General features: G+C 38.0%; 1 protein-coding gene across 13 annotated transcripts in view; it reads right to left on the bottom strand.

Moving 5' to 3' along the window:
* The window catches only part of PTPRM (protein tyrosine phosphatase receptor type M), a 480,321-nt gene that overhangs the window by 300,427 nt on the left and 154,562 nt on the right, over nt 1–25,332 (bottom strand). For all 13 annotated transcript variants that reach the window (XM_054057714.1, XM_054057715.1, XM_054057717.1 and 10 more), the window contains exons 4-5: nt 13,761–13,839; nt 10,929–11,044 (exon numbers count right to left, since the gene is read on the bottom strand). In XM_054057714.1, coding sequence (XP_053913689.1) covers nt 10,929–11,044; nt 13,761–13,839 — 195 coding nt within the window. The remainder of the gene's footprint in view (nt 1–10,928; nt 11,045–13,760; nt 13,840–25,332) is intronic.

Here is a 25,332-nt window from a genome sequence, read left to right as displayed (position 1 = left end):
ACCCCAGAACAACTTTTCTTATGGGTCATTTAATCAAATGAGAATATACGTGGGCATGGATAGGGATGGAGGAGAGGGATAGATTTATGTCATCCCCCCTAACTTGCCTATGCCCATAAATATCTGCAGGCAAGAAAATTTTCTGCAAAACGATATATGTAGTCCACCCATTAATACTTGGCATTTTCTGAATACTTGGGACATTGTTCTGAGACAGGGCGAAAAAGAGGAAGAAGAAAGAACAACTACCCGTTACCAGAAGCATTTTGTCAAGAGTCAAAGCTTCACGTCATCCTTGTTAAATAAAAATCACTCTTTTAAGTGTCTCTTCTGACTCTCTTTACAGACATAAGGTGCAACAGGGCATCTTCAGCAAATAAGGAGGATCACAATCTACTAATTTTACAGGTTACTCACAAACGAACTTTGCCAAGCTGTCTCCAGTTGTCTTAAGGGTTTGCAGCATTGTCCATAACCAAGGTCCTGGTGGATTTCATCATTTCCAGTGTATTTCTAAACCCAAAATTTCTACAGTTCACACATTTTTCAAATTTACTTATTTCCGAAAGTCTCTTTTGGTCTCTTTTGGTCACAGGAGATTACCAAAGAGATAGAGGACCAAGATATTTGGAGGCTTTTTTCAAAACAAATTACATGCTTTTTAACAAGACAAAAAAATTAATACCTATATTAAAAGTTTTCAGACTCCATATTCCCTTCATAAGCAGGAACAGTTGGTATAGTAATTGAAAGCAAAACACGTTTCAGTGTCACAAGCACACTTGACAGAGCAGCATCCATTTCAGCTAGACTGGTGCTGAATGAAGGCCTTTGAAAAACACTACTGATTATCACTCCTTGCAACCTGATGGATAATTAGAAGAGATAAGCATGTTGTTCCTCTCTATCTATAGTACTTTTTTTCCCCTACCATGTAAAGAGTTGCTTACTTTTCTTGAATTAAAACCATCATTTGCTCACATGCACCAAAGTTTTTAGTTTCATTTTTGGTATCATTACCAGTGTAGTCTGTGGTGCTCATTGATCTGAAGAGTTTCTGATTTAAAGGTTTTGACTAATATCACAATATAATAACATTGTAATACAGCTGCTTCTGACACCAGAAATCAACTATTTTGGATAGTACTTCAAGCTTCCACGTCACTTAGGAATGGTGAAGCTGGTTGAATAGGAGGAAGTTCATTCTTTCATTTACCTTTATCTGCATTTTTTTTGCTATTTATAATAAAAGACACTGCTGTTTTTTTCACAGTTACCAACACATTTGTCTCCTCTGCAGGCAAGGTAGTCCAGGTGGATTGGGAGGCTTACCCTGCAGAGCAGCTTTGCTGGTCAGGCGTCTGCAATGTTTCTGAGTGGGAGAATACAAGACTATTTTTTTCTCTCCACTATTATAGTGGCATCATCTCATACCAGTAGTGTAAGGCTAGAATACAGAATCAGAGTACCTATTGCACTATCAGGCATTTTAGATATTTTCAGCTGTGCACATAATCGGTCATGGAATCTCTGTGACCCTCAGTTGTGCTACACAGGAAGCAGGTGGAAGCAAGATGCCAGCCTAACATTCATCACTGATTGCACTGGGGCCCTAAATTAGCAACCTGGAGTCTATTTTTCTGTTTGTTCAATGATTTATTTTTCTAATGAACATGCAGAAACACCCTGCAAAAACCTGCCTGAGCAGCACACTCCTGTGGAGGAAAGATTTCATTGTGCTTGGATGTAAAACCAGGAGGATGGCAGACTGGCAACCCATTTCCAGAATTTCTGAGAGTATGTCAGTTCCCTAACTTTGAAAAATAAGTCTCACAGAAATCTCAGTACTTGGAGTGCCATGTCAGTGCTAAGACTACACAGGACATGACATGCTACTCAGTCTTGCTGATGTCAACCTATAAAGTAAAAGACAGTGTCCAAGGAAGAAAGTCACCATTACTGTACCTTCCTACCACACTTGAAACACATTTTGTAAATTCAGCTGTATGTAGTTTACTAATAAAAACTCTAGGCTGGGTGGTTTCTGCTGGCCAGCCCTGGAACATTGTTGAAGTGGCATCACCTCACAGATGATACAGTGATTTCAAGACGCCTTTTCATTTCTTGCATACATTCACTGGGATTTATCATTAACAATCTACAATTAATTTCTCCTAGTCTCAGATATCACTAATAAATGAAGATTCTGTAAGAGAAGTCTTAGCATCAGAGAAAGATTAATCAAATCTATATACACAAAAGAGTAAAACCAGTAAGCCCAGGTAAAAAAGCCTGGCTGGTGTTACTCCTGACCAGAGATTGCATCCTCACAGACAGAAGAGAGAAAAGAATTGCTCTAAGTGGGATGAAGCCTTCAGCCCTACCGCCCAGACAGAAGCAATGTAACTGTTTACCACAAAGCCTGTCACACAAGCAATACATTTTATTCCTCCAAGGATAAGCCTCTAAACTAGTAACTCTTCTGTCACAAGAACTAGTTTGGAAGCTTAGGGATGTATATTCAAAAATGTATATGACTTTTCAAACTATCTAAATATATGCTGTCTAAAAGCATGATGCTTGTAGCATATGCATTTGCTTGCAGCTAGAGAGGATCACTTAAAATAAATGTAGATAATTTGTTCCAAAAATTTGGCATGGGATATCCACTACATGTGAACAAAAACATTTTATAAGTTTGTATTGATGTTTAGAAAGCTGAGATTGGTTACATTTCATTCTTATGCCTGTCTTCAGGGGAAGACAATATGTAAATTAAACTAAATCCCTCTATTATATTTTATCAAAGTCCTCAAAATGCAGATAATCAGAAAAATTGAAGCTTGTATCTTAAAAAAATATGACAGTTTGTGCAAATTAAACCTCAAGCAGAATTAAATTAAATGCAAACCCAACTAGCAAACACAATATTGTAAGCAGATGTTTATAAAACTGTGCTGTAAAAATCATGTAAGCAGGAAAGAACAGAGATATACAGATAACAGGATACATTGTTCTACAGATCCTTCAAAGTACCTATTATTCACATTCTATCTACTTCATAAGAAAAGGAGCTTCTTTCTGCCACTTCATATTCTACTGGCATTTTATACACAGTCCTAGACTGCAGCCTCTGAATTAACAGTTGATTTTGTATTTCCAACACCTCCTACCAATATACTACTCCTCTCACATAAATTGCTGGAATTTGAGTTTGATCAGAAGTTTAAGAGTTTGGTGTTCAAAGCCAAAGCCCCATCCCAAATGCTTTGCTGGGTTTCCTCTGTGTGCTCTTATTGCTGATTATTTCCTTTCTCTTCCTTCATGATGGACAGAAGTAAGAAATAAGAAGTGTAAACTGACAGAAATAGAAATTAATGGAAAAGACAGATCAAGAGGTTAAAATGGGGAAAAAAGAGGAATCCAACCAAGTCCTGAAAAAGTGTGTGTACATAACTGCACATCTCATCTCACTCAAGAAACTCCATTTCAATATTTCTTTATCAGTAAAGTTGCTAAATGTTACAGATGAGAACAGTGATTTTTAAATTTTATCACAGAAATACAAAATTACTGTGTCTGGAAGGAATTTCTGGTGACATGTAGTCCTAGCCTCTTCCTCAAAGAAGGGTCAACTACAGCAGGTTGCTCATGACTGCATCCAGCTGCATTTTTAATACCTCCAAGGAGGGAAACTCCCTAGCCTCTCCCAGTAACCTGTTCCAGTTTTTGCACACAATACATGTTTTTTTCCTTATGTTTAAATGGAACTTCCTGTATTTCAGCTTGTGCCCATTGCTTCTTGTCCTGGCACCAGATACCACAGAGAAGAATCTGGCTCTGTCACCTCTACTCCCTTCAAGAATATATATAGAGAAATTGTTAAGAATGGTCAGGCCACACATACATGTTCCTTTTTAATTTCTCCTCAAAGAACTTAAACGAAAAGCAACTAAACTCGATTAATGACAATTAAGGAAAATACACAATGTTGACTGCAAGAAAGGCACTAAATATATACTGGAGTGGAGAGGGGAGGAAAAAAAAAATAACTTACCAAAACCTGGAAATAATATGAAATGGTTACCAGAGCTTTTAAAAAACTGTAACCTTCACCTATTCAGTAATAGATAGTGCCCCTTCCTATGGGGCACTAATTATCCTTCTAACAGTAAAATCACCTCAGATTTATCTACAAAAATACTACATCGGGATGCACATCCATCAGGATGCAAGTAGTTTGGGGGAAATCTTTAGCTGACTGATGTCATTAAAGCTCTTGTCAAGTCAATGGACTCTAGGTAATTTGCTATGCACAAGATGGTTTGATCAGTCTCAGAAGACTGAGCTATTTATGAGTGGGAGGAAGAATGAACTCCTGCGCTCCTGCAGTATACAAAAGCATCTAATGATCAAACCCAAACTATTTTTTTTTTTAATATTCACAAGAACATCTTCTGGTACTTCTCATTGTACAGTTTACATTAATAGGTGCACTTGTTCATATTACTAAGTTGTTACATATATATAAATGATTTAATTTTAACAGGTATAATACTGCTCCATTATCCTAGTACTCAAAAAAAGGCTGAAACATTGTTTCCTAAAGTGCTTCCAGACTTAGCAATGAAAATAGTAATCAAGTGAAAGCCTCAGAGAGTTTACAGTACCACAAAAAATTCTTACGAAACTTCAGGACTTTGGTTCACCTTCTGGGACACTTTACATTATCTACATAAAAAAGCACAAGCACACACACCCAAACCATTTTGTATAGCCTATAAATATATTCTATTTTCATAAATTGCATTTTATAACCAGTAATTGCATTGTTTCCACAATCTCACAAGGATGCTTTTGATACCTCTCATTTCTGTATGTATGTGTGAGTGCGTGTATTCCTAAGGAAAACAATTTGCTTTCCAGAACTCCCTCTGACACAGGAGTATATCTCTTCCTTTGAATAAATAATAAATAATGCATACAGATTTGCAGTTTTGTATGTAGGGGAATAAAATCCTTCACACACTTCATACATTCAGCACAAGATTACTGAAGATACAAAAAAAAAATACACAATAAAGTGAAAGACAGCTTTCAAGAAAAGAGAAGACAAAAAGCTAAATCCCTTATTAACATGTAATAAACCATTTACATAAGACTGGAGAACAATGGCCCTTAGAGTGATACTGTTCTTAGTTTCTTGGTTGCAAACTAAGCAGCGTGCTTTTTGCATGCATAAATGGTAGGCATGAAAGACTTCACCCTCTCCAGTTCTACCAGAGAACACCCATTAATCTCTTGCTATTGACAAGTCTGATGACGCCACTTAACTACAGCTGTCAGACAAATCCTGAGAACCTAATTTTATCTGCCTACCTTAAACAAATTTTACTTTTAGGTCTGCATTTCTGCAATAAAAGCTATGTGGAGAATTAAATTTTTAAGTAATTATTTGAATTTCAACTACATTTTAGAATGAGGCTATGAAAAATACATTACTCCAATGAAACAATGAACTCATCAACTGTAGCTTTCCACTACTTGAAAAACCTCTCTCAAGAAAAGCTACCACCAATGAGTCAAGGTAGAAGTCTCTTGAAAAATGCAATTACCACGTTTAGTGATGCTACAACAAATCTTTAGAAATTAATATGTAAAGACAGGTTTTGATGTTCAAATGGAATGTCATGATACCTGGATATCATCTGAACATTGATTTCTCTCAAGTCACACTCTAGATCATTTTAAGAACAAGTAGCAAACAGAGGGAATTGGATGAACCACCTGCAGATCAGAGGCAGGAGCAGATTGGGTGGGGAAAAAAGATCAAGAGCTAGGCCTGAGAAGCTAAGGAACACTAAAGCAACTGGAGAATGAGCTAACAGACATGCCTCTGTCACAGAAACCTTATGTCATGTCACTTAAACTTTCCTCAAGACTCTTCTAGCTGTATATTGATACTCCAGATGCCTAATTTTGGTCTTTGAAGTCAATTCCCCTAAGTACTGGCCACTCACTATTGCAACTAACATCAGTGGACACTGAGCGTGGAAAGTGGGCTTTTTTGGAAGCACTCAGTACCTTACACGCAGAGAATCGGGTCCAGATGTGTCAGAGACTGTTTCCAAAAGTAAGGGCTAGGTTTTGCTTTTGTTTCTCAGGACCTACATTTCCCAACTATAAAATGGAGATTGTATCAATCCATCCCTACTGTGAAGCAATAAGATTAGTAGAAAATATTATAAAATTAATACAACGGTTTTGAGAATTGATTTGTATAGCATTTAGTAAACAAGGCCCAAATATATGTGTGTGAAGGAATTCACGTATTAAGGAGCTATTTATCAGCTCAATACGTCCACTATGCTGCACAAGATGGGGACTCTGCAGGAAAAAAGAAAGACGTTAGTATTTAGCTTAAAAAAAGGAAGGCTCAAGAAGTTCAAACTTCTAAGGCTGCAGACGCACAACCTCTACCTAGTATTGCCTTGGAAGCATTTATTTAAAAATGTAAGCAGTTTTCACTTGATAATAATTTTAATTTTAGTTACTATTAAATATATTCAGTATACGTAAATATTCAATAGATGACACTTCAAACTTCGTACACTCCGAGAGAAGAACACCTATCTATGTGTATACCTTGGGCTTGCAGTGGAGGAAATTTACCTGATTTTAGGTGAATCTTTATTTTTCTAAACTTCATTCTAGTTTGCAAGACAAAATCTATATTTCTGGCTCAAAGATGTTGGTGGGAAGAAAATGTTTGCTTTTTCAGTGTTCTAGGCTGCACCAGAAGAAGACTAATTCCAATGAAGTATTCTATCCTCTTTCTCCTACAATACAGAGTTATGTTTCTTGTGCTAATCTAAATACTAATACTAGCACAAGCTTTTCAGAAGACATTGTCTCAGCTGCTTTCACTTGACCATTAACTAACTGTTCTGTGTTTCACATATTAACTTTTCTCCAAATTCTAACATTGGTTCCCACCTACAAATGTTTTGGCTTTTTCTTTTTTTTTTTTTTTCCCTGTAGTGTATTTCAATTCCTTGGGATTCCCAGCTCCTGGAGAGTGTCTAGCTCCTTATCTTACTGTTGATGTCAACTTCTGGACTTTATAGTTTCAAAGAGGTACTTGTTTAATTAAAAAAAAAAAAAGAAAACAGCAACTGCTACAGCCCTTAGAGTGGGAGCACAGGAAAGAGCACAGGAATGACATTTTTGCTCAGTAATTCAATGGAATAAAAGGAGTCATCCCATACTGACAATAACCTGTGTTGAATATAGATGTGATAAAAGAAATGTAAGTAGATGGGACACATCTGTTAATTCCAAACATTCCTTCATTAGTGTCATCAGATTTATTTAGAACATAAGCTAATGAGGACATGCACACAATCTAACCAGTGACCTTAGTAATTGGACACTGGTTACAACAACAAAAAACAAACCTGTATGATGCTGTGTTGTGTTTCCGAATCGTTTTGCTTAACTTTAACTTGAAATATCACTGAAAATACCTGCAATTTGTTGTCAAATTATCTGATCTGACAAGCGAGCGATCACAGCTCATGCACGAGGGTGCATGGCTGCCTAGCAGGATCAGCAAAAATGTTTTTCTTGCAAAGCACTGCACTATGGAATAGGAAAGCAGCTTTCTTTCTTCCCAGAAGAGTGAATACTGATCACAGCATCATGAAGTAGATTTCATGGTTCAATGGTCTAATTTGGGCAGCTAACCTGTGGATTGTGGTTACGCCATCACCCTTTCAATTGCAAAAACTTCCATAATACTCCATAAATTAATAGATTTTATATTCCACAGGGAATAAGAGTGGGATAGGCTTGAAAATTAAAAAAAAAAAAAAAAAAAAAAGAAGGGAAGAAGGGAAATAAACATGATTTGTGGATTTCACTTAGGACTGTTACACAGCCTGGGCATTATTAAACTAAGTACTTCTATGCCGTCTGCAACAACTACTCAGCAAAGACAGTAAGACTAAACAACTAAGATACAATTATTCATTTGCTTTAAGGAACATATCCCTCACAGTCCAATAGACTTTAAAAGCAAAGTATTTGTTTAGCAGAAAAATGGGTGCTGCTAATCCTGAGGTTTTCTGCTGCATACAAGCTGAGAGGTACTATATAAAGGAGAGAAGTACAGGAGTGAAATCCTGCCACTGCTGGAAGCAGTCAGAAACATCACTGAATTCAGTGGATTTGTGGTTTCACTCTGGCAATTTACCTGTACTTCAGACTAACAAAGTGGCTCTGAAAAATAATGGCAAGTACTGGAAATAATTTGGGAGCAATTCACAAATTCACCTCACGATATTTTAGAATTGCCAAATCGAAACACATAACAGCTTCTGATATGGCTTTTGTGGCAGAAATGCTGAGAAGCCCCTGATAAAAATCACACAACTGTATTTATTTATTTACTATGGTTTGCCCTTAAGGTTATATAAATTTAAGGATACATACCATCAAAAGGACATTAGAAAGGGGTTAATATTACTGGTGGACAAACTAAGCACATCAAAGAGATTGCACAATCCATTTGTAGCACCACTAAAACCTGAATCCCTATTACCTGAGAGCTAGCATAAGTATCTGCAGAGAATGGTGCTCATTTCCTTCTGTCTCTAGAGCACGTCAGAATTTTTAAGATATTTTGTAGTTGAATACCACTTCTACTTTTAGCAGGAATGAAAGAATCATTCATGCCTATCCAACCAGTCATATGACATAGAAGATACCATGTTTCCTGACAGCTATTACAGATAGCTACACTGCACTCATGTCCTGTGGCTTTGTCATGAGATGTTATAATCAGGACTATACAAAATTCCTCTATATCACATCATAAAACCAGATGATCTCCATCGATTGATGGAGAAATGTGAGGTCTGGGGATCTGTTATCAGTCTTACTGTAAGCTACAGCAGACATCTGTGGAAATTGGCAAACAAGCAAAAAAATAAAACCAAGCTACTCAGGAGATTCTGTCAACTTTTAAAATGCTCTCACACAGGCACACCTGGAATTTGCACAGCCTTGGACTGACTACCAGAGGGACCTGTAGTTATTTGAGCAGGAAATATAAACAGTGGCCTGGCAAGAAGATGAAATTTCTCAACAAGTCAATCTGTCACTACTTTCCTATCCTTCATATAGAGAAAAAAGAAACTCATAACCACGCGTAAACAAGGAATTACTTATCTAAGCTCAGCAAAGAGATTCTGGAATTGCTACTGCCATTAAAAAGAATGATTTCCTATTACATAAAATCTGGAAGGATTTTCTAATTTTTAAAATTAAGAAATTACATTCCAACCTTGCAAAGAACTTGTGTTTCTTAAATTTTGTGGAAAAAAAAGTTAAGGCTGAAATCATGCTGTCCTGAAATTTACAGAAAAACTAAACGAATCAAGGTTTCTCTATACTGAATTCTACCTTCAATTTTACAGAAGAGTACTAAGCAAAAGTTCAAAGGTTCTAGAAAGGCTATAATTGATGAAATAACAACCCGTTATTTTCCCATACGTGCTAAACTCTTTCCATGACTGGAAAAATCACTCTTTCAAAAAATCTCTACACCTTAGTAAAGACAGGAGCCTAATTGTACCAATTCAGCACTGTAATACTGGCTCTAAAGGGCTGAACTGTTAGAGAAATACCAGCCTTATACCAGCACAGAGGTTGAAAATACCCATGCAAACCTAAATAAAAATAAAAGAAATTTCCATTGCCTTCTACTGTATTTGATCAGGCTCTCTCAGGATAGACGTAACAGTTTATCATTCACATATAGACAAACATGGTTCTTTGCTTTTCAAGCGGTTTTACTTATTTGCTTGTGTGCTAGTTTTCTTATAAATACTCAGCTGATTAACCTGCCACATAAAAAGGAATAATTTCTTAAATACTTGATGAAAGCATTGTACCAAGTGCAATGTGAAAGGAAATCTACAGTAAAAGTCTGAAATTGTTTAAACAACAAAAATCGAGAAAATAATCTTTAAGTTCCATTTGTTACTATTGCTGCAATTTCTCCTATCCCTCCTTCTCCACACACTGCAGTTTCATCTGACTGATCTCCTTAGGCACTGTTTTAGGTATCCTTATTTCCTTCTCACGAAGCCTCAGTTGTAGCATGTTGGTTTTAAAGTATGGAAATCATAAAGATCTGGAGGTTGGCATATCCCTAATGCAAAGTTCTGATACAAACTACTGATTGTGTAGAGAACAAAGAGCTCTGAAATGACAGCAGCAAGACAGCAGTTAAACTTGTACCCCCATTACTAAAGGAGATCAACTAAGATGCATATTTTTCATACAAGGTTATGCATATGGATAAGGGAAGACCGCCTTACTGAAAGCAAAGGAGTTGGAGACAGTCCAACTTTAAACCAAGATCTAACACCTATCTAGAAGCTATGTAACTTAATAATTAAAAAATAATGGACTAAGGGAATATAGGTAAGATTCCTTGGCTCTGTAATACAGAATGTCAGGTTTTACTGCCATACTGGTCTTCTCCAGTATGAGAGAAGTAAGAATGCAACTTTAGGTGAACATACTAAACAGAGATAAGAGTTAAGCCAAGAAAATCAGTGGGAATAAAGTTGCAGTTAGCCAGCACAGATATTATAAGAAGATCATGTGCACTTCCTTGGGGAATTAGCCTATAGGATTTCCACACATTACAAAACAAGTACCTTTATTTTTAATAAGGCATCCCATTGGAACAAAGGAGCAAAATCTTCCAGTATCATTTTCTACAACAGAACACCTACTATGTAGCAGTTCAAAGATGCTATAAAAACAGACAGCCCTATCATTTTTCATGTTTTACATTCAAAGTGATGAACTCCCCTGCCCCCAGATCTCAGTGCATTAGTAAAGAAAGAAATTACCTGTAACCAGAGTCTGTCACCTGACTCTGTTCCACCATTAGCAGTGCATTGAAAAGTGGCAAATTGTCCTGCATTGACTTCCACACTCTGAAGACGCAAGAAATGGGGAGTTTTTGCTGTTGGAAGAAGATAAAGTAGTGAAGTTATGCAACATGGAAGTACTGGCTATGGATAATACACCAAGCAAATTCAATAGCCCTGCTTTAGAAGGTTCAAATCACTGACTACACATTAGATTTTAGGTTGGTTTACTTCCATAACAGAAGGGTACCAATTAATCTTTCCTGCTGTGTAGATTATCTCAGCTCAGCATCCCTCTTGCAGTAGCATTCTATTAATAAAGATCATATTGGAAACTAATTATGTTTTGAAAAAAACCCAAAACTATTAGATACTTACACTACGAACTAGACAAAACAGTAACAAGTTGAGTGATGATGAGGGAAACAGGTTTTTTCCTTTTTAACTAGGTACAGTATCTATAAAGGAGATGCTTTAGAAATGTAGCACATCAAACACCTAAAATACTAGCATAATACTTCTCACCAACTACAGCAGTATTCTTTAAATACAGTTCTTCTCAACAACACTGCAGAATAAAACAAAACACAATGTATTCTCCATACCAATACTTATTTTTCATTTTAAAAAAGAAAACACTCCCAGTAAAAATTAAAGCAATACACCTACAAGTAACCTAACGAATGAAGTAGGTATTCAAAGAACAATTATGCCCAATGAAGGAAGATAGATGGCATGTGTATTTTTTTTTTTACCGGGAAGAGTCAACCAATGATGCAATAAAACAGAAATTTAATACAGAAAATTATCCTTGAAAAGGCAGTATTCCCCAACCATTCAATCCTACTGAAGGCAAGGGGACTTTTTGCACTGTCTATACTAGCAGATAAGCCAGGCTCTGAAAACGGCTTTCAGACACGAAAATGTTAGTACTAGCAATAAACTGGCAAACTGAACCTACACTTTCTGGCACAGCATCACAATCATTTAAACTGTTGATGACATTTTCTTTTAAGATATTATCGATGGGATAAACTGCAGTTTTAAGGAATTTATAAATAACCAGCAAACAGAATTCAAGAAAAAGTTGCTTAATATCCAGTGCAAGGCAGTATAAGAGGGAAGAAAAGGAATATAATAGCCCAAATATATACTTAAATATTGAAAAATTCTTTTCATGTTAACTGTCCTTACAGCAAATTTATAAGACATACTGCTTCTTTTTCTTAAACACTTTTTGTTAGGACAGTCATCCTCTTCTTTGTCTATTGAACTATTAACATCTGACTATCCACTAAAACTATTCAATGAGTTCCTCCTTATTCAGTCACTTTTATTTCATATATCTGCTTTTACCCCACTGATTTTTTTTTTTCTCAGTCTTCCTAAACTCTGGAAAACTAGCCTTTCTGAATTATCAGGTATGGCCTAAGTGGACGGGGCATTAGGTTTTTCAAACAAACAAACATACTGAGATGTACAAACATTTATACAGATCATCCCTTTCAGTTCTACATGCTTACAACTTCCTTTCCATTTGGTCTTTGTCCATACTACTCAGTCAACTGCCTAGTAAATATTCATCCCATTTCAATTTCTGTTTAAAGAGTTAATAATTCCAAAAGTATTTATCCTGGCAACAGACACGAGTCTTGCAAAGTTTAAGACACATGACAGTTCTATTCCAACTTTCACACTTTTAAAATTTTCTTACAGACAGTGTAGCTGGTTTGATGTCTTAATTTCTAACATTTTAATTACTTCATCAAAGAACTTTTCATTAAAGCTTTTGCATTTCAACACTGGCATGTAAAAACGCTACACACTGTGGGGTATAACTTAGCCTCCACAGGTTTTTTGAGGACTGTTTGGTGCAAATGCAAACATCAAACCTCTCAAAGTCGGTATAAGAAAACCCTACGTGAACCAAAGAGATAAATTCAAAATGCAGAAGTGCAAATACTGCCTAACAATGTGACAGCCTACTGTGTTTATTATAACTAAGTGATTCAGAAATAACAGCTGCTGATTCTGCATAACTGTCTCTGTATTTGAAGAAACGTCTCTGCCTTATATTGCCACTAACAGTAAAAACTTTTTTATGAGATGCTCTGGTACTAGTCAATAAAACACTTTTTATTTTAAATTGCAGCTCTTACTTACAAGCCACAAAGAATGCATACAAGACCAATATAGCTTAAGAAGAAGGTGAACAGTTACACAGAATTGGTGTCTTTTTACCCACTCAGTCATTTGTTCACCAAGACAGCACCAAGACTTACACTTCCATGTATGATCTTAATACACATTATTTAACAAATACCAAATATGTGAAATAATCATTTAAGTAATCTGTTCAATTACATCTGCGTTACTAGCAAAGTCTCAGCCCTCATCCAGCTTTCTGAATTTTCTTCTTCCTAAGCCTTGGAAAAAAATCATCACGTACATTTAACTCTCATGTTGTTCATCTGTTCTCACTGCTGCCTTAGCCTGTGGCTGCACTGAATTTTTGATGGCAATAGAAAACTGGTGAACAAACCTTGATGACTTTTGTTCTGAAGGGGTCATTAGATGGCCCGGTTAGGCTCCAGGGCTTATGTCAAATGCTGTACACATGGTGCATATACGAGAAGTCTTTAAAAGGTGCAAGTGCTCAAGTGCTAGCAACAGGCTGAACATACTCAGCCTGTATTTATAGCAGTGACATTGTTTTCTGACATTTTCCATATCTTTTTCTGCACTTTTATTGGAGCATAGTGACACATTCATTTCAGAGGGCTGGCTTTAAAATAGTGGATTGGTACTTACTACATGGATGTCCTAAAACTTTCACTTCATCAATAGCCACATATCCTGGGTGACCTGAAGTGACCACTTCAAAAACAACCTGCAAAGCAAAAAGAGAACTTCAGTTAGCAGCTTTGTAACACAGAAATACAAAAATACTGTGTTATGGAAAAATACATCAGCTCTTTTAACACGTTGAAAACAGCTTGAGAACAAAATACTACTAAAAAAACCTCAAAATATCTTGTTTTTATCATTGAAATGAACATAAATAACATTTTTTCATGTTTTAATACTCCTGGGGATTTAGAGTTGTCACCATTTATAGCATACAGTGAGAAATAACCAAATGCCCCCAATATTTGGTCTACCAAAGTAGCTACCAGTTACCTAATAATCATTCTATTTTCAATTCTTTAACTTGCAGAATAAACTCCTAATTTTATTTTAAAAATGACAGTTCTGCAGTATACAGTAATTCACACAGTATCAGACACTTATTTTTATGAATGTATTTTCCATGCTCTTAATCTTCCACCAAATGTAGTGAATTAAGTAAAGCAGATCCATTTGCCACAGTTCATTTAATGGCTATAAATAGGTCACAAAATAAATGGACTGTTCGTATAGTTTGAATTAAGTATACTCAAAAGTAAACCTCTCCAAACTTTGGCAGCCTTAGCTTTAAACATCCCAAGAACATTTATGTGGAACAGAAGAAAATATGCCAATAACATTAGCAGATACATTTCCAAACCAATGTTCAAGAAGTTTACGCTCAAATCCAGGCTGTGTTTTTTTTGGTTTTTTTTTTTTTTTTAATGCTTCCCTTTTGCTTCGAAAGTTAACTCCCACTGCCTTTTGTAACTAGTCTCAGAAGTATGCCATGGAAGACAAAGTTTAAAAACTATTTTTCACACATATGTTGTATTTGACCTTGGAACAGATGCAGAAGGACATTACCTACCACATCCTTCACTGCAATTATTTCAGCAGAAAGGGAAAGATACAGAATGCAAACATGTCACAAGGATAACATACAGCCCTGCAACATTATATCAGTTTCCTGGTGCTGAATAAACACTGGCAGAGTACCCATTCTGGTTTTAAAACAAACCTTAAGGTGAGCAAATTCTTAACCATCTCCTGCCTCTGCATTCTCCCATCCTTCTCACTGCTCTATCCGAGGACACCAATCCCATTCGTCTCCCCCAGATATCATCTTCCTAAACCCTATCCACTTCTGTGGCACATGCACCCACTCTGACAAAGACCTGACAAAATCAGGGCTTGCTAAAGACCCAAGAAAGACCAGGGCTTTCTGGCTATTGAAATCTGATTACCTTTTTCAGATGCTCACCTTGCCTCTTTTGTGTTCTTATGGTTACTGTTGCCAAGCTCACAGCCCCGGAAGATATGGGCCCTCAGCCAATCAGAACTGACCACAGACCAGACTGATTATAAACAGAGCCCCACTAGATATCTGACTTGAGTTGGTCCTCCTCAGAACAGAAGGCAACCTGCCCTTGGACCAGGATGCCACCCAAGGTAACTTCCCTGGGACTGAGTGCCCTCATCTTATAGGTGAGTTTTGCGCACGTTTTGGGTCATCCTTCTAAAGGATTGTTCACAAGATAAAAGGATTCTTAAAGTTGGTTGTGTAGTAATATTCCCGCCTGACATCCGAACTTGTGGTCTACATTGGTTTGTCAGAGTGCTAAGCATTTTTGGTTGGTTTACTTTGGCTTGTTGGAGTACTAAGTAAATCTTCATTCTGAGAGACTAGTTGTCCATTTTGTGGATGCTTCCTTGACACTTATTTCTCCCTCTCAGTCTCACTCGAGTGAAATCACTGTACATGTGGCTTTAACTCTACATGGCTGAGAGGGAAAAAAACCTACTTTTCATTCTAGTTCTGCCTCATGTCTATACAAAAATTTCAACCAAGAGTGCCAATGTTGCCCCTTGATGAACCAGGCAGCAACAAGAAAACACAAAACAACAATGAAGAAAGTTCAAAAGCCACCAAATAAGTTTTGTAGAAACAATTTTGCAAAAAAAAAAAAAATTGCTCAGTCACAAGCCCTAGCCTGTGGCCTTCTAAATGCTTGATGGCACTCTAATGGTGCTTAAAGTTGATAATACTGATTCACAACAACAGAATGGGCAGAGCATGGATTTGGCTCCCAGCATTCAGTAGAGCATCCAGAGCAAGACCATTCAAAATTTCAAAGCATGTCTTCCCTGCAAAGAAGAAAATTTCGTCGTGGAATTGGTCTTAGGAACTTAGGAAGGAATAAATTTCATTCAAAGAACTGAAAGAGCTTTTCCAACCATGATCATTCTTACTCTCATCTCAACAGCCTTGAAATGGAAATACAGAGGGATAGGTAATGTGCACAAGTAACCCTAAGTTTTGACAGTGATGCAAGACCCAGAATGCAGCTCCTGTTTTCAATTCACTGAACACTGAAGAAAGAACAAGCATTTATCTCTATTAACAGATGTGACAAACAGTTGTACGTTCTCATTTTGTGTTATGCTCTCTGAGAAAATTAGTTATGCTGGTGCCCTTGGAAGAAGAAGGAGACTGCTCCATTTCCTGAAGAGTTACTGTTGTAGTTTGAGGTAAATTAGAGCCAGTTTTGTGACCCAGTTGCTGTATGTAATTTCATTTCTCTGAAAACTAACTGCGTGTTTTTGAGACAGTGTTCTTCTCTAAAAGTGATAACGCAGAACACAATGCTTATACTTAGCCAAGGCCACCCTCAAGAAAAAGATGGTGCAAAAGAAAAAGAGCTGCACATGCGAGGAAGGGTGAATAGGGCAAGTGATCCTAACCTGACAAACAGATTATTCCACCCCACATACATCATACTCTGTATAAACCTGAAAGATCATGAGGGTCTTGCTCTCTTCTGCGATGGCTGACATCCAGTGAGGACCTCATCTGTCTGATTCCTCTTGATCCCTGATCCCTGTGTTTCTGAATTCAGTTCCTGAGTCCAGCTCCTTTCTAGCAGTGGACCCATTCCCTCGCGTCTGCTCTGCAGCACTTGTGGTGATGCTTAGTCATTGAAACCACAAAATCCTCCCTCTCTTTTGGAGCACTCAGCATAAGGAGATAGCTGCGCAAAGCCATCTGAAAGGTCTACCTGACCCATGATCCTATCACTGCAGAGCAGAGGAGTTCTTTTTTCAGGTTCTTCACTTTCAGATATGCTGAATTCTAGAAAACCCCAGGAGGAACTAGCACATGCACACCTCTGAAGTTGCCAGTCAAACCAGTCAGAAGTTTTCTGCTAAATATATTACTGCCAGATAATGGGTATTTGAACTATTTTTGAAAGAAGTTGCATAAAAGTGTCTTTTCCAAAGAATTACCTGACTGCCAGCAAAACCAAATACTTGGGTTCTAGGAAAAAAAAACAAAAACATATGCAATACCTCAGTAGAAGATTTCAAAATAGTTTCTATAATTCAGAACAGATGAGCTTAGCTACAGGATCTCTGAGGGGTTTTAAGTACTTCATTATTTCAATATACTCATAGACACAAGAAGGTTGTAGATTCTAAACACAAACTCGTTCCTTTAGTTCACAGGCAGAAACTACAACCTTGGAACAACTGAATTGGACTTGCTTATGACAACATAGAAAGACTCAATGAGTAATCTAAAATATCCTGCCATATCTCTAGACAACATACCAAAAATGCCATTACTACAAACTAAGCTAGGCAATGTACCAAGAAACCATCCACTGGGCATTCTATTAAATTACAGTTATTGTAAATACAATTATTAAACAGGCATGTTCCAAAGGAAAGCAACATAAATTGAAATATTGTCAGTTTAATCACACTTCCACTTTTAGTGGCAATAGCCAAGTTGATGGCAGCTTTAGTGATCGTAAGTTTTAGTCTCCTCTGACATAAAATATGCGATTTTTAGTAAATGAGAAGAGACACTACAGCCAGTAGTGACATACCATCGTCAGAGACATTACTGATGGGTCTTTTACTTCATATATCAAAGAACATGACATCTATTCCACATATAGAAATATAATTCCTGTTCTGTTTACAGGCTGTGAAATACTATCAACTGCTGTATCTTAATCCAGTATTTTGTTTTATTTAAATTAATAGATTAAGATTATGGACTAAAACATCTGCTTAACTAAGCATTTTCTCTTTTTACACTAAAAAAAGGATTTTATTGTACACACGACATGTTTTTGGAAGTCCTAGTAAGTGTGCTGCACACTGTAAGAGGGTGAAGAGAAATGGGTCTGGAAACACTTCTGGTACGTTATTTATTCATTGAAAAGTTTATATTAGGGATGTAAAGACTTCAGAAATCTGAATCAGTTTTGCTACTAATTTCACCAGAAATGAAACCTAGAAAGTTATTTCATATAATTTTTTCCATCATTTCACATTTGAAAAGTTGTTTGTCTTCTAAAAGTTAATATTTTTACTCCCACCTCCAAACTTTGCCTTTCCTCACAGCTGACGCAACACCTGCAGGCAATAGAAAAGACCCCAGCAAAACTAGAGACAATACTCCAGCAACGTCAGACTGGGCAGCCCTTGGATTTTTTGCCTATTATTCTGACACCTTATCAGTCCGGAAACAACCAGTTAAAATCCTGAATCATTTACTCAGGAAAAACTCTGCTGAATGTTGGCCTGAGAGCTGTTTTACAGCATTCTCCCCCTTGCAAGCCTGCCAAACAGGAACCAGGGAAGCAGCTTAGTGCTGCACTGTCCCTGATCCTCCCTGCTTCAGTGGAGAGCAAAATTAGCTTTTCATTCCTGCCACTTCCCCTTGCTACGTACGAACAAAGAAAGGAGGTCTGCTCACCAACATAAATGCGTGTTGCTGAAAATGTGTGACTTAAGATAACTTGTCTGTTCCAAAGAACAATAGAAATAAACAGGGTATGTTGCCACACAACCTTACTCCGTAAATTCCTGTCTTTGTTGTTGCAAAATTACAACACTTTTAGTCAAAAGGTGGATTGTACCTAATATAAACACTCTCTGCTTCACATGACTTAAAAATAGCACCTTGTCAGAACAAGAAAGAGAAAGGACTACTAAGAAAGCTACTTAACATCAGGCTGCAATCCTGCTCCCTTGCACCACCAGTAAGTGGGCAGTGATGAATCGCACGCTGCCCGCAACACGCATTGCACTCTCCTCCCCACCTGCTGTGCTTTACCACACAGAGTGTCTTTCTTTGACTAAATTTTGCAAGATGCTGGGAACAGCCTCCCTCCAGAAAAATGGCAACGTCTTGTACCCCTGGGGGCTGAGTATTTCTCCCCCTTTTGATGCAGCCTACGACTATGCACTTCATCACCAGGGCACAATCATAGCGACTCCTGCCTCATCAAAGCCAAGTGAAGGGAGGTTCCTGACCTGGTCCTTCCCAGACCATGCAGACACCAGTCACAGCTTACTGACTTGGGCTGCCTAAAACGTGGTGAGGTCTCCCTGGCTGGGCATTTGTTTGATGTCATTTCTCCTCACATCTCTCACTTCTACACAACCACCGTTCAGCACCCACACATGCATTCAAGAACTTTGAAAAACATTTTGGTGGCTGCTGCCAACCTAAGACTCCAAAAAAACCTCTCATGAGTGAGCAACTCTGAAGACTGAGCTCCTGACATTAAGACTTATTAAATCTTATTCTTCTCGTTCTGTTTTTAAATTGGTTGTTGTCTTATCTTTTTCTACTGAAGGCCCAGGAGCTTTCTTGGTTTTGGAACAACAGATAAGATAAAAAAACCCAGACCCTGCTGTATATGACAAAAAGCGTACACCTAGAATCATAAAATCACAGAATGTCCTGAGTTGAAAGGGACCCACAAGGACCATTGAGTCCAACTCCTGTCCGTTCACAGGACAACCCCAATATTCACACCATGTGTCTGAGGGTTTTGTCCAAATGCTTCTTGAATACTGTAAGGCTTGGTGCTATGACTGGGGAGCCTGCTCCAGCGCTCCACGACCCTCTGGGTGAAGAACCTTTACCTAACATCCAACCTAAACCTCCCTTGGCACCTCTTCCTGCCATCTTCTTGGGTCCTATCATTGATTGCCAGAGAGAAGAGATCGGCACCTGCTCCTCCTCCTTCCCCTGTGAGGAATCTGAAAACTGCAATAAGGTCTCCCTTCAGTCTTCTCTTTTCCAGGCTGAACAGACCAATTGGTTTTAGCAGCTCCTCATACAGCTTCCCCTCTAAATCCTTCAGCAACTTTGTGGCCCTCCTCTGGATACTCTCCAGTAGCTTGATACCTTTTTTAAACTGTGGCACCCAAAACTGCACACCTGCTTACCCCTGGCCATTTTTAGACTGCTGGGGTTTCAGCAGGTATGCAGTCTGCCAGTCTGCACTGGTACATCTTTCTCAAAATAACTATTCCCAAATCACTCAACTCAATGAAGAGCTATTTAAGATGCCTGACGCAAGGTTGTGAATCAAAATGCAATATGCATTTCAAAGTTTTTTTTGAGTTCAAAGTACAGTTCAGGAACTGTATGCATGCAGCTGAACGCTACACATACAACACATGTGAGTGTGAGCCAGACCTTTACTGCACAAGAAGCTTAATTTTCTGCCCTTGCTGATACCTAAAGAACATTGCATGAGCCAAACTCCAAGTAAAGCATGTACAAAAGTTTAAGTCCAGATTTGAAAAGGTAGGTTGGATCTACTGCTTCTTATTCCCTAAACTCCTAATTTACAATGTAAGGTGTCAGAATGGTAAAGGATAAATCTCATCTCAGTGTGTAGGGATACCATGTAACTCTCTTTGTGTCTTTACTAAAAAAGGCCAGGAGTTACTGCCAGGCTCTTATCCCGTTTTCTCATCCCAGCTTCACAGGAATTTATGCTTAAAGAAGGTGCAGTAGCACAGAGAATATCATTATTCCACTGAGAGCTATGTTTAATCCTTTAAATTCCGTGTCTGGATTTTGAAACTACAGTATTTGTTGTTTTATTTAAGCAAGATTTGTTTCAGCTCAGTGCTGCCATGCCTGACTCCCAGCAAAGTACAAAGCAAATAGTTCAAAATATAAAAACTGATAGGGGGACAGTATGTAACATACAACGGTGCTGTGCCAAATTACTTACTTGCAGGGTAGGGAGCTGGAAACACAAGCCCCTCATCAGACTCAACCTAGTAGTGGCATTCCACATACTGCAAAGTTCCAATATCGCCAGCACTTCAAAACCGTAGAAGATGTTTAAAATACTACTAGTTGTTCTGAGAATCATTGCCTAATCTAGGGGAAAAGGGAAAAAAAAAAATCCACCTCCAAAAAAATAAAATAAGAAAATCAATAAATCAACGGATTTTCCTATGAGGAAAAAGATCTGAACGAGGAAAAAAAATCAAAAAGAAAAAAATCAAAAAGAAAAAAAAATCAAAAAGAAAAAACACACCCCCCCCCCCCAACCCTCTCCTCGCTTGTGAAGCAGTCTTTTCAGGACTTACTTTTATCACAAAAGCACCAGTTTTAGATCCTCTCAACCTACTGAGACTGCTCCCCAAGAATCTAAAACCAAGCTCAACACTACCCACAGAAATTTACACAGCATTTGACAGTCTTTTTCTGTGTACATCCTATTCTATTCAAGTAAGGAGGAGGGCGAAGGTCTTAGTAATTATGCGAGGCCTTGTTTTGTTTGCAAGCTGTCTCTAAAGCATGATAAACTCCTTGATGCTCTTGCTTCAGATGCACCAAGTATACAATAGCTCAGTAAAGCAAACAATTTCTCCTGTGACCAATGATAAAAAGAGGAAGTCAATGCTCCCTCAGGGGAGCGCTCCTAAAGGGATTTTATAATACAGAAATAAGACTAGCTCCTGTAAAAATATCCCAGCAACTTTGAAACAAATAGCTTGGAGACCAGGAGGCACAGCAGAAAAGAACAAGCTGTGCTGATTATCTTTGACCCTCAGAAGGTGTTTGGCAGCTTGAATCTATGTTACTGCAACTATACTGTAATCAGTAACTGGACTGCAACATTGACACACCCTAAAGTCAAAGGCGGATGTTAAGCATTAGCATTTAGAAGACCATTAATTATGGAATTAAATACACCCTTAATCACCAAAATACTTGAAAATTTAAGTTTGAATAAGCAGTAATTAAACGACAATTAGCATTGCTACATGCAGGTTATCATTGTGATTTATATATGCAGTACAGCTTTAATATGGGGTGAAACCTACACAAATAATTACCTAGTAAAAAAGAAAAGTGTACACTAATAGAAATTAATTATTTTGTTCAGAAACTGTACTTCTAAAGAGTCATTTCTAAATGGAAACCCAACATGAAAGGTATTAACAAGCTTGGATAACTGCTGCTGCAATAATAAAATACTGTTAATTATTAAATCTTTTGAATGCTTTGCATATGTGTGTTAATAATACATGGTTTAAACAAAATATCTTCAGAAGTTGGATTAAAATTCACTCCACACTACACAATCTAATTTCTAATCACCTACCATTAGTGGGAGTTATTTTGCTTAAGTTTTTCACGAATCGACAGTGAAATCGACCAACGCCACTGTGTTTTTAAGCATCCAGAATTGTATAAATATTATAACAATGAAATGTCTTCCTGTATAATTTGTCTTCTGAGTTTTGTAGCACATTTTGGTTTCATTAGGAGCTAGACACTTTGTAGGTGTCCTACTAATGGAACGGAATTATAAGGCACTCACAAACATGCAGGTGCCTACACGGATACATCATTTAAAACACAACAAAGAAAACTGCACGATTACATTGTGTTGTCCCTTCACCTACTAACGCTGCACCTTTTCCTGAAGATTACTCATCAGGAAACTAACAATCTTCATATATGAAAAATTAAAAAGAGACTTATCATTCCTTAAAAATCTTCTGAGCAGACTTTTCTCAATTTTGTTCAATAAGGTCAGACAGCCTTAGAAAATCCCTGGGAGGAAGTCTTGTACATTTTGGACATTATGGGTGAAATACATGGACTTGCACTCAAAAGAGGCTGGAGTTTTTGAACCAAACTAATATTAGCAGCTTAGGAAACAGATCTGGTGATGGACACCTGTCAGATGGGTCCTCTGCATTCTCCCACCATACATGCAATCATTTGTGCTCTCACCTAACTTGGACGCACATTCTCACAAAGTCCACGTACACCCTTTCTCTCCTCTTCCTGCCCTTCTCCCAGCTGCTTGCAACTAACTTCCTGCTTCCCCCAAAAACAGACTTTCTGAAGAAGAAAAAGTATGGAAATAGATGAAAAGACTTCAGAAACAATAAGAAATTGCAAGTGTCACCAGGCAAGTGAGGAAACTGCATCACAGATTTCTGAGAGGATGGAGGTAATTAAAATGGAGACAATTGACCACAAGCTGTCAAAATGGAGATAAAGCTTCCTCAAGAACAAATAAGGTTATCTACAGTGAAATCAGTGAAGTTACACCATTTTACACTAATTCCTTGGACCATCAGAGATATTACTTTATCATATGACATTTTGGCACATCAGCTAAATTGCAATATCTAACCAGGTATTATTTCAGACTACATGCAGCAAACACAAAGAAAATAACTTACTATACTCCTCAGTGAAAGAGCGATTATGTACAAATTTCTGTATTTCCAGAGGCAAAGAGAGCATGCGGAATCCATTAGAGGCAGACTAGGGTGTCTATTATAAAACAGCTCAAACGTGGTAACTTGCTAAAGTGCAAGTTACCCCATTCAAGCATGTAAGGGTTCACTTACAAATACGGGTGAATGGTCCAGATGACAGGTCTCAAGGAGAATGTGGACTACAAAGGTTATCTTTGTATTTCTGTGTCCAAATATCCATATTATTCAGACATCAGTTAGATGTACCATAATGTTAGCAATTTGACACAGATTATTACTGATATCAATAACATTTAAAATTGTCAGAGCTTGCCTGTGTTTTTATTAACATGTTAATTTACCTTAAATTTACTAGTCAGAGTCAAGGTTTCTTCTATAAAAATTTCCCTGTCCTCGTTTGTATTTTGTTTCAGAACTAGAGTGCCAGAGTCTCTGAAGCACATTTCTCATCTCTACTGACTGCTGGTTCGCAGAGCAGTTCTTTTGCATAAAAAAACATCTCCTTTTAGAAGACAGGAAACTGGAAGCTCCTCTACTAATTCACTCCAAACCCAGATCGGGACATTACAATCCAGACTTTAGCACAAGTGACACAGTCACACATTCACCCAGTGTCTGCAAAATGTGCATGCACCATACAGCACACCTGAACCCCTCAGCATGCTCACAAAACCCTCCAGCAGATCCCACGTTACAAATCACCTAGAGTTATATCTGATGTCAGACACAAAATTGCCTGTGGGATGCTCTACTGTTCTCCCAACACCGGCTGAGGCTAACTACAAAGACTGGTCATCACTATTTCAGTTAAGATAGAAAGGCTCTTTGGCATCACTGGAGGGATTCTCAACACTAGCATCAAATGGGTAAGGTGGGATCCACAGTCCTGCAGTAAGGTCATAGAAACCGAGAATATCTCAAGTTGAAAGAGATCCATTGAGATCATTGAGTCTAACTTCCTGCTCCTCGCAGGACTACATAAAAATAAACAATATAACTAAAAGCATCATCCAAATCCTCCTTGAAGTCTGACAGGCAACAAAATCCACATTGCCCTTTCCCCTAAGAAACGCAGAGGTATGGCTAAACCAAGCTTGGACTCCATGATCGGGATACAGGCTCATGCTCCAGAGAAGCAGGTAATACACAGCTTCTCCTTCAATGCTGAGGTGAACCTCAACTCTGCTGACATGCCTGTCCTTCTGGGAAAGGTGGCACTATTCCCTCATCAGGCCCATGTAGAAGATCTACATCTTAAGTCCTCACAGCCAAGTTTGCTGACATCCATAAACTTACCCTGAATCCTCTTCAGGAATCTCCAACAATGCACTTGCAGCTCTTGGGCAGATGCAAATGTGGACCCTGTCAATGTTCCCTATACAACCCAGGAACACACTATTAGAGGCAAAAGGAAATGAATGCTCTTTTGGGTGTGCAAGTATTGCACCCACTGCCAGGTTCAAAGGACAAGATGGTCCTGGCACTCCAAACTCATATTTTGGACTAAGTCTTTCTGTCAACCGTGGGTGAAACAATCACAGAGGGAAAGACTCCAGAAAGCTCTTCAGCTTGTTTTTTTCCTTAGAGGAAAAAGGGTTCAAATGGAATGGTTTCAGTTCACTTGAGACATTCTCACAGATCATCTGCTGCAGCCACAGAAATAAGTCCCCTGTAATCCTGTGGAGTACCTTGCAGTGGACATTGCCAAACTCATAATGAGAATATAATGAGGCACTAGATACCGATTACCCTAAACAGAACATGTAAGAACAGAAACACAGCTCTGTCACATGAGATACTGGTAGTCGGGGCACTGATGTAGGAATTAAGACGTTGTCACTCCCTGAAAGGACACAGGAATGACAACGTTGTACTTCCTAGGGAGGTCTGCAGTCAAAGAATCTCCACCTCTGGGACCGCT

The sequence above is a fragment of the Cuculus canorus genome, chromosome 2, assembly GCF_017976375.1.
Source record: "Cuculus canorus isolate bCucCan1 chromosome 2, bCucCan1.pri, whole genome shotgun sequence".
Taxonomy (NCBI): domain Eukaryota; kingdom Metazoa; phylum Chordata; class Aves; order Cuculiformes; family Cuculidae; genus Cuculus; species Cuculus canorus.
This window is presented reverse-complemented; position numbering and strand designations above follow the sequence as displayed.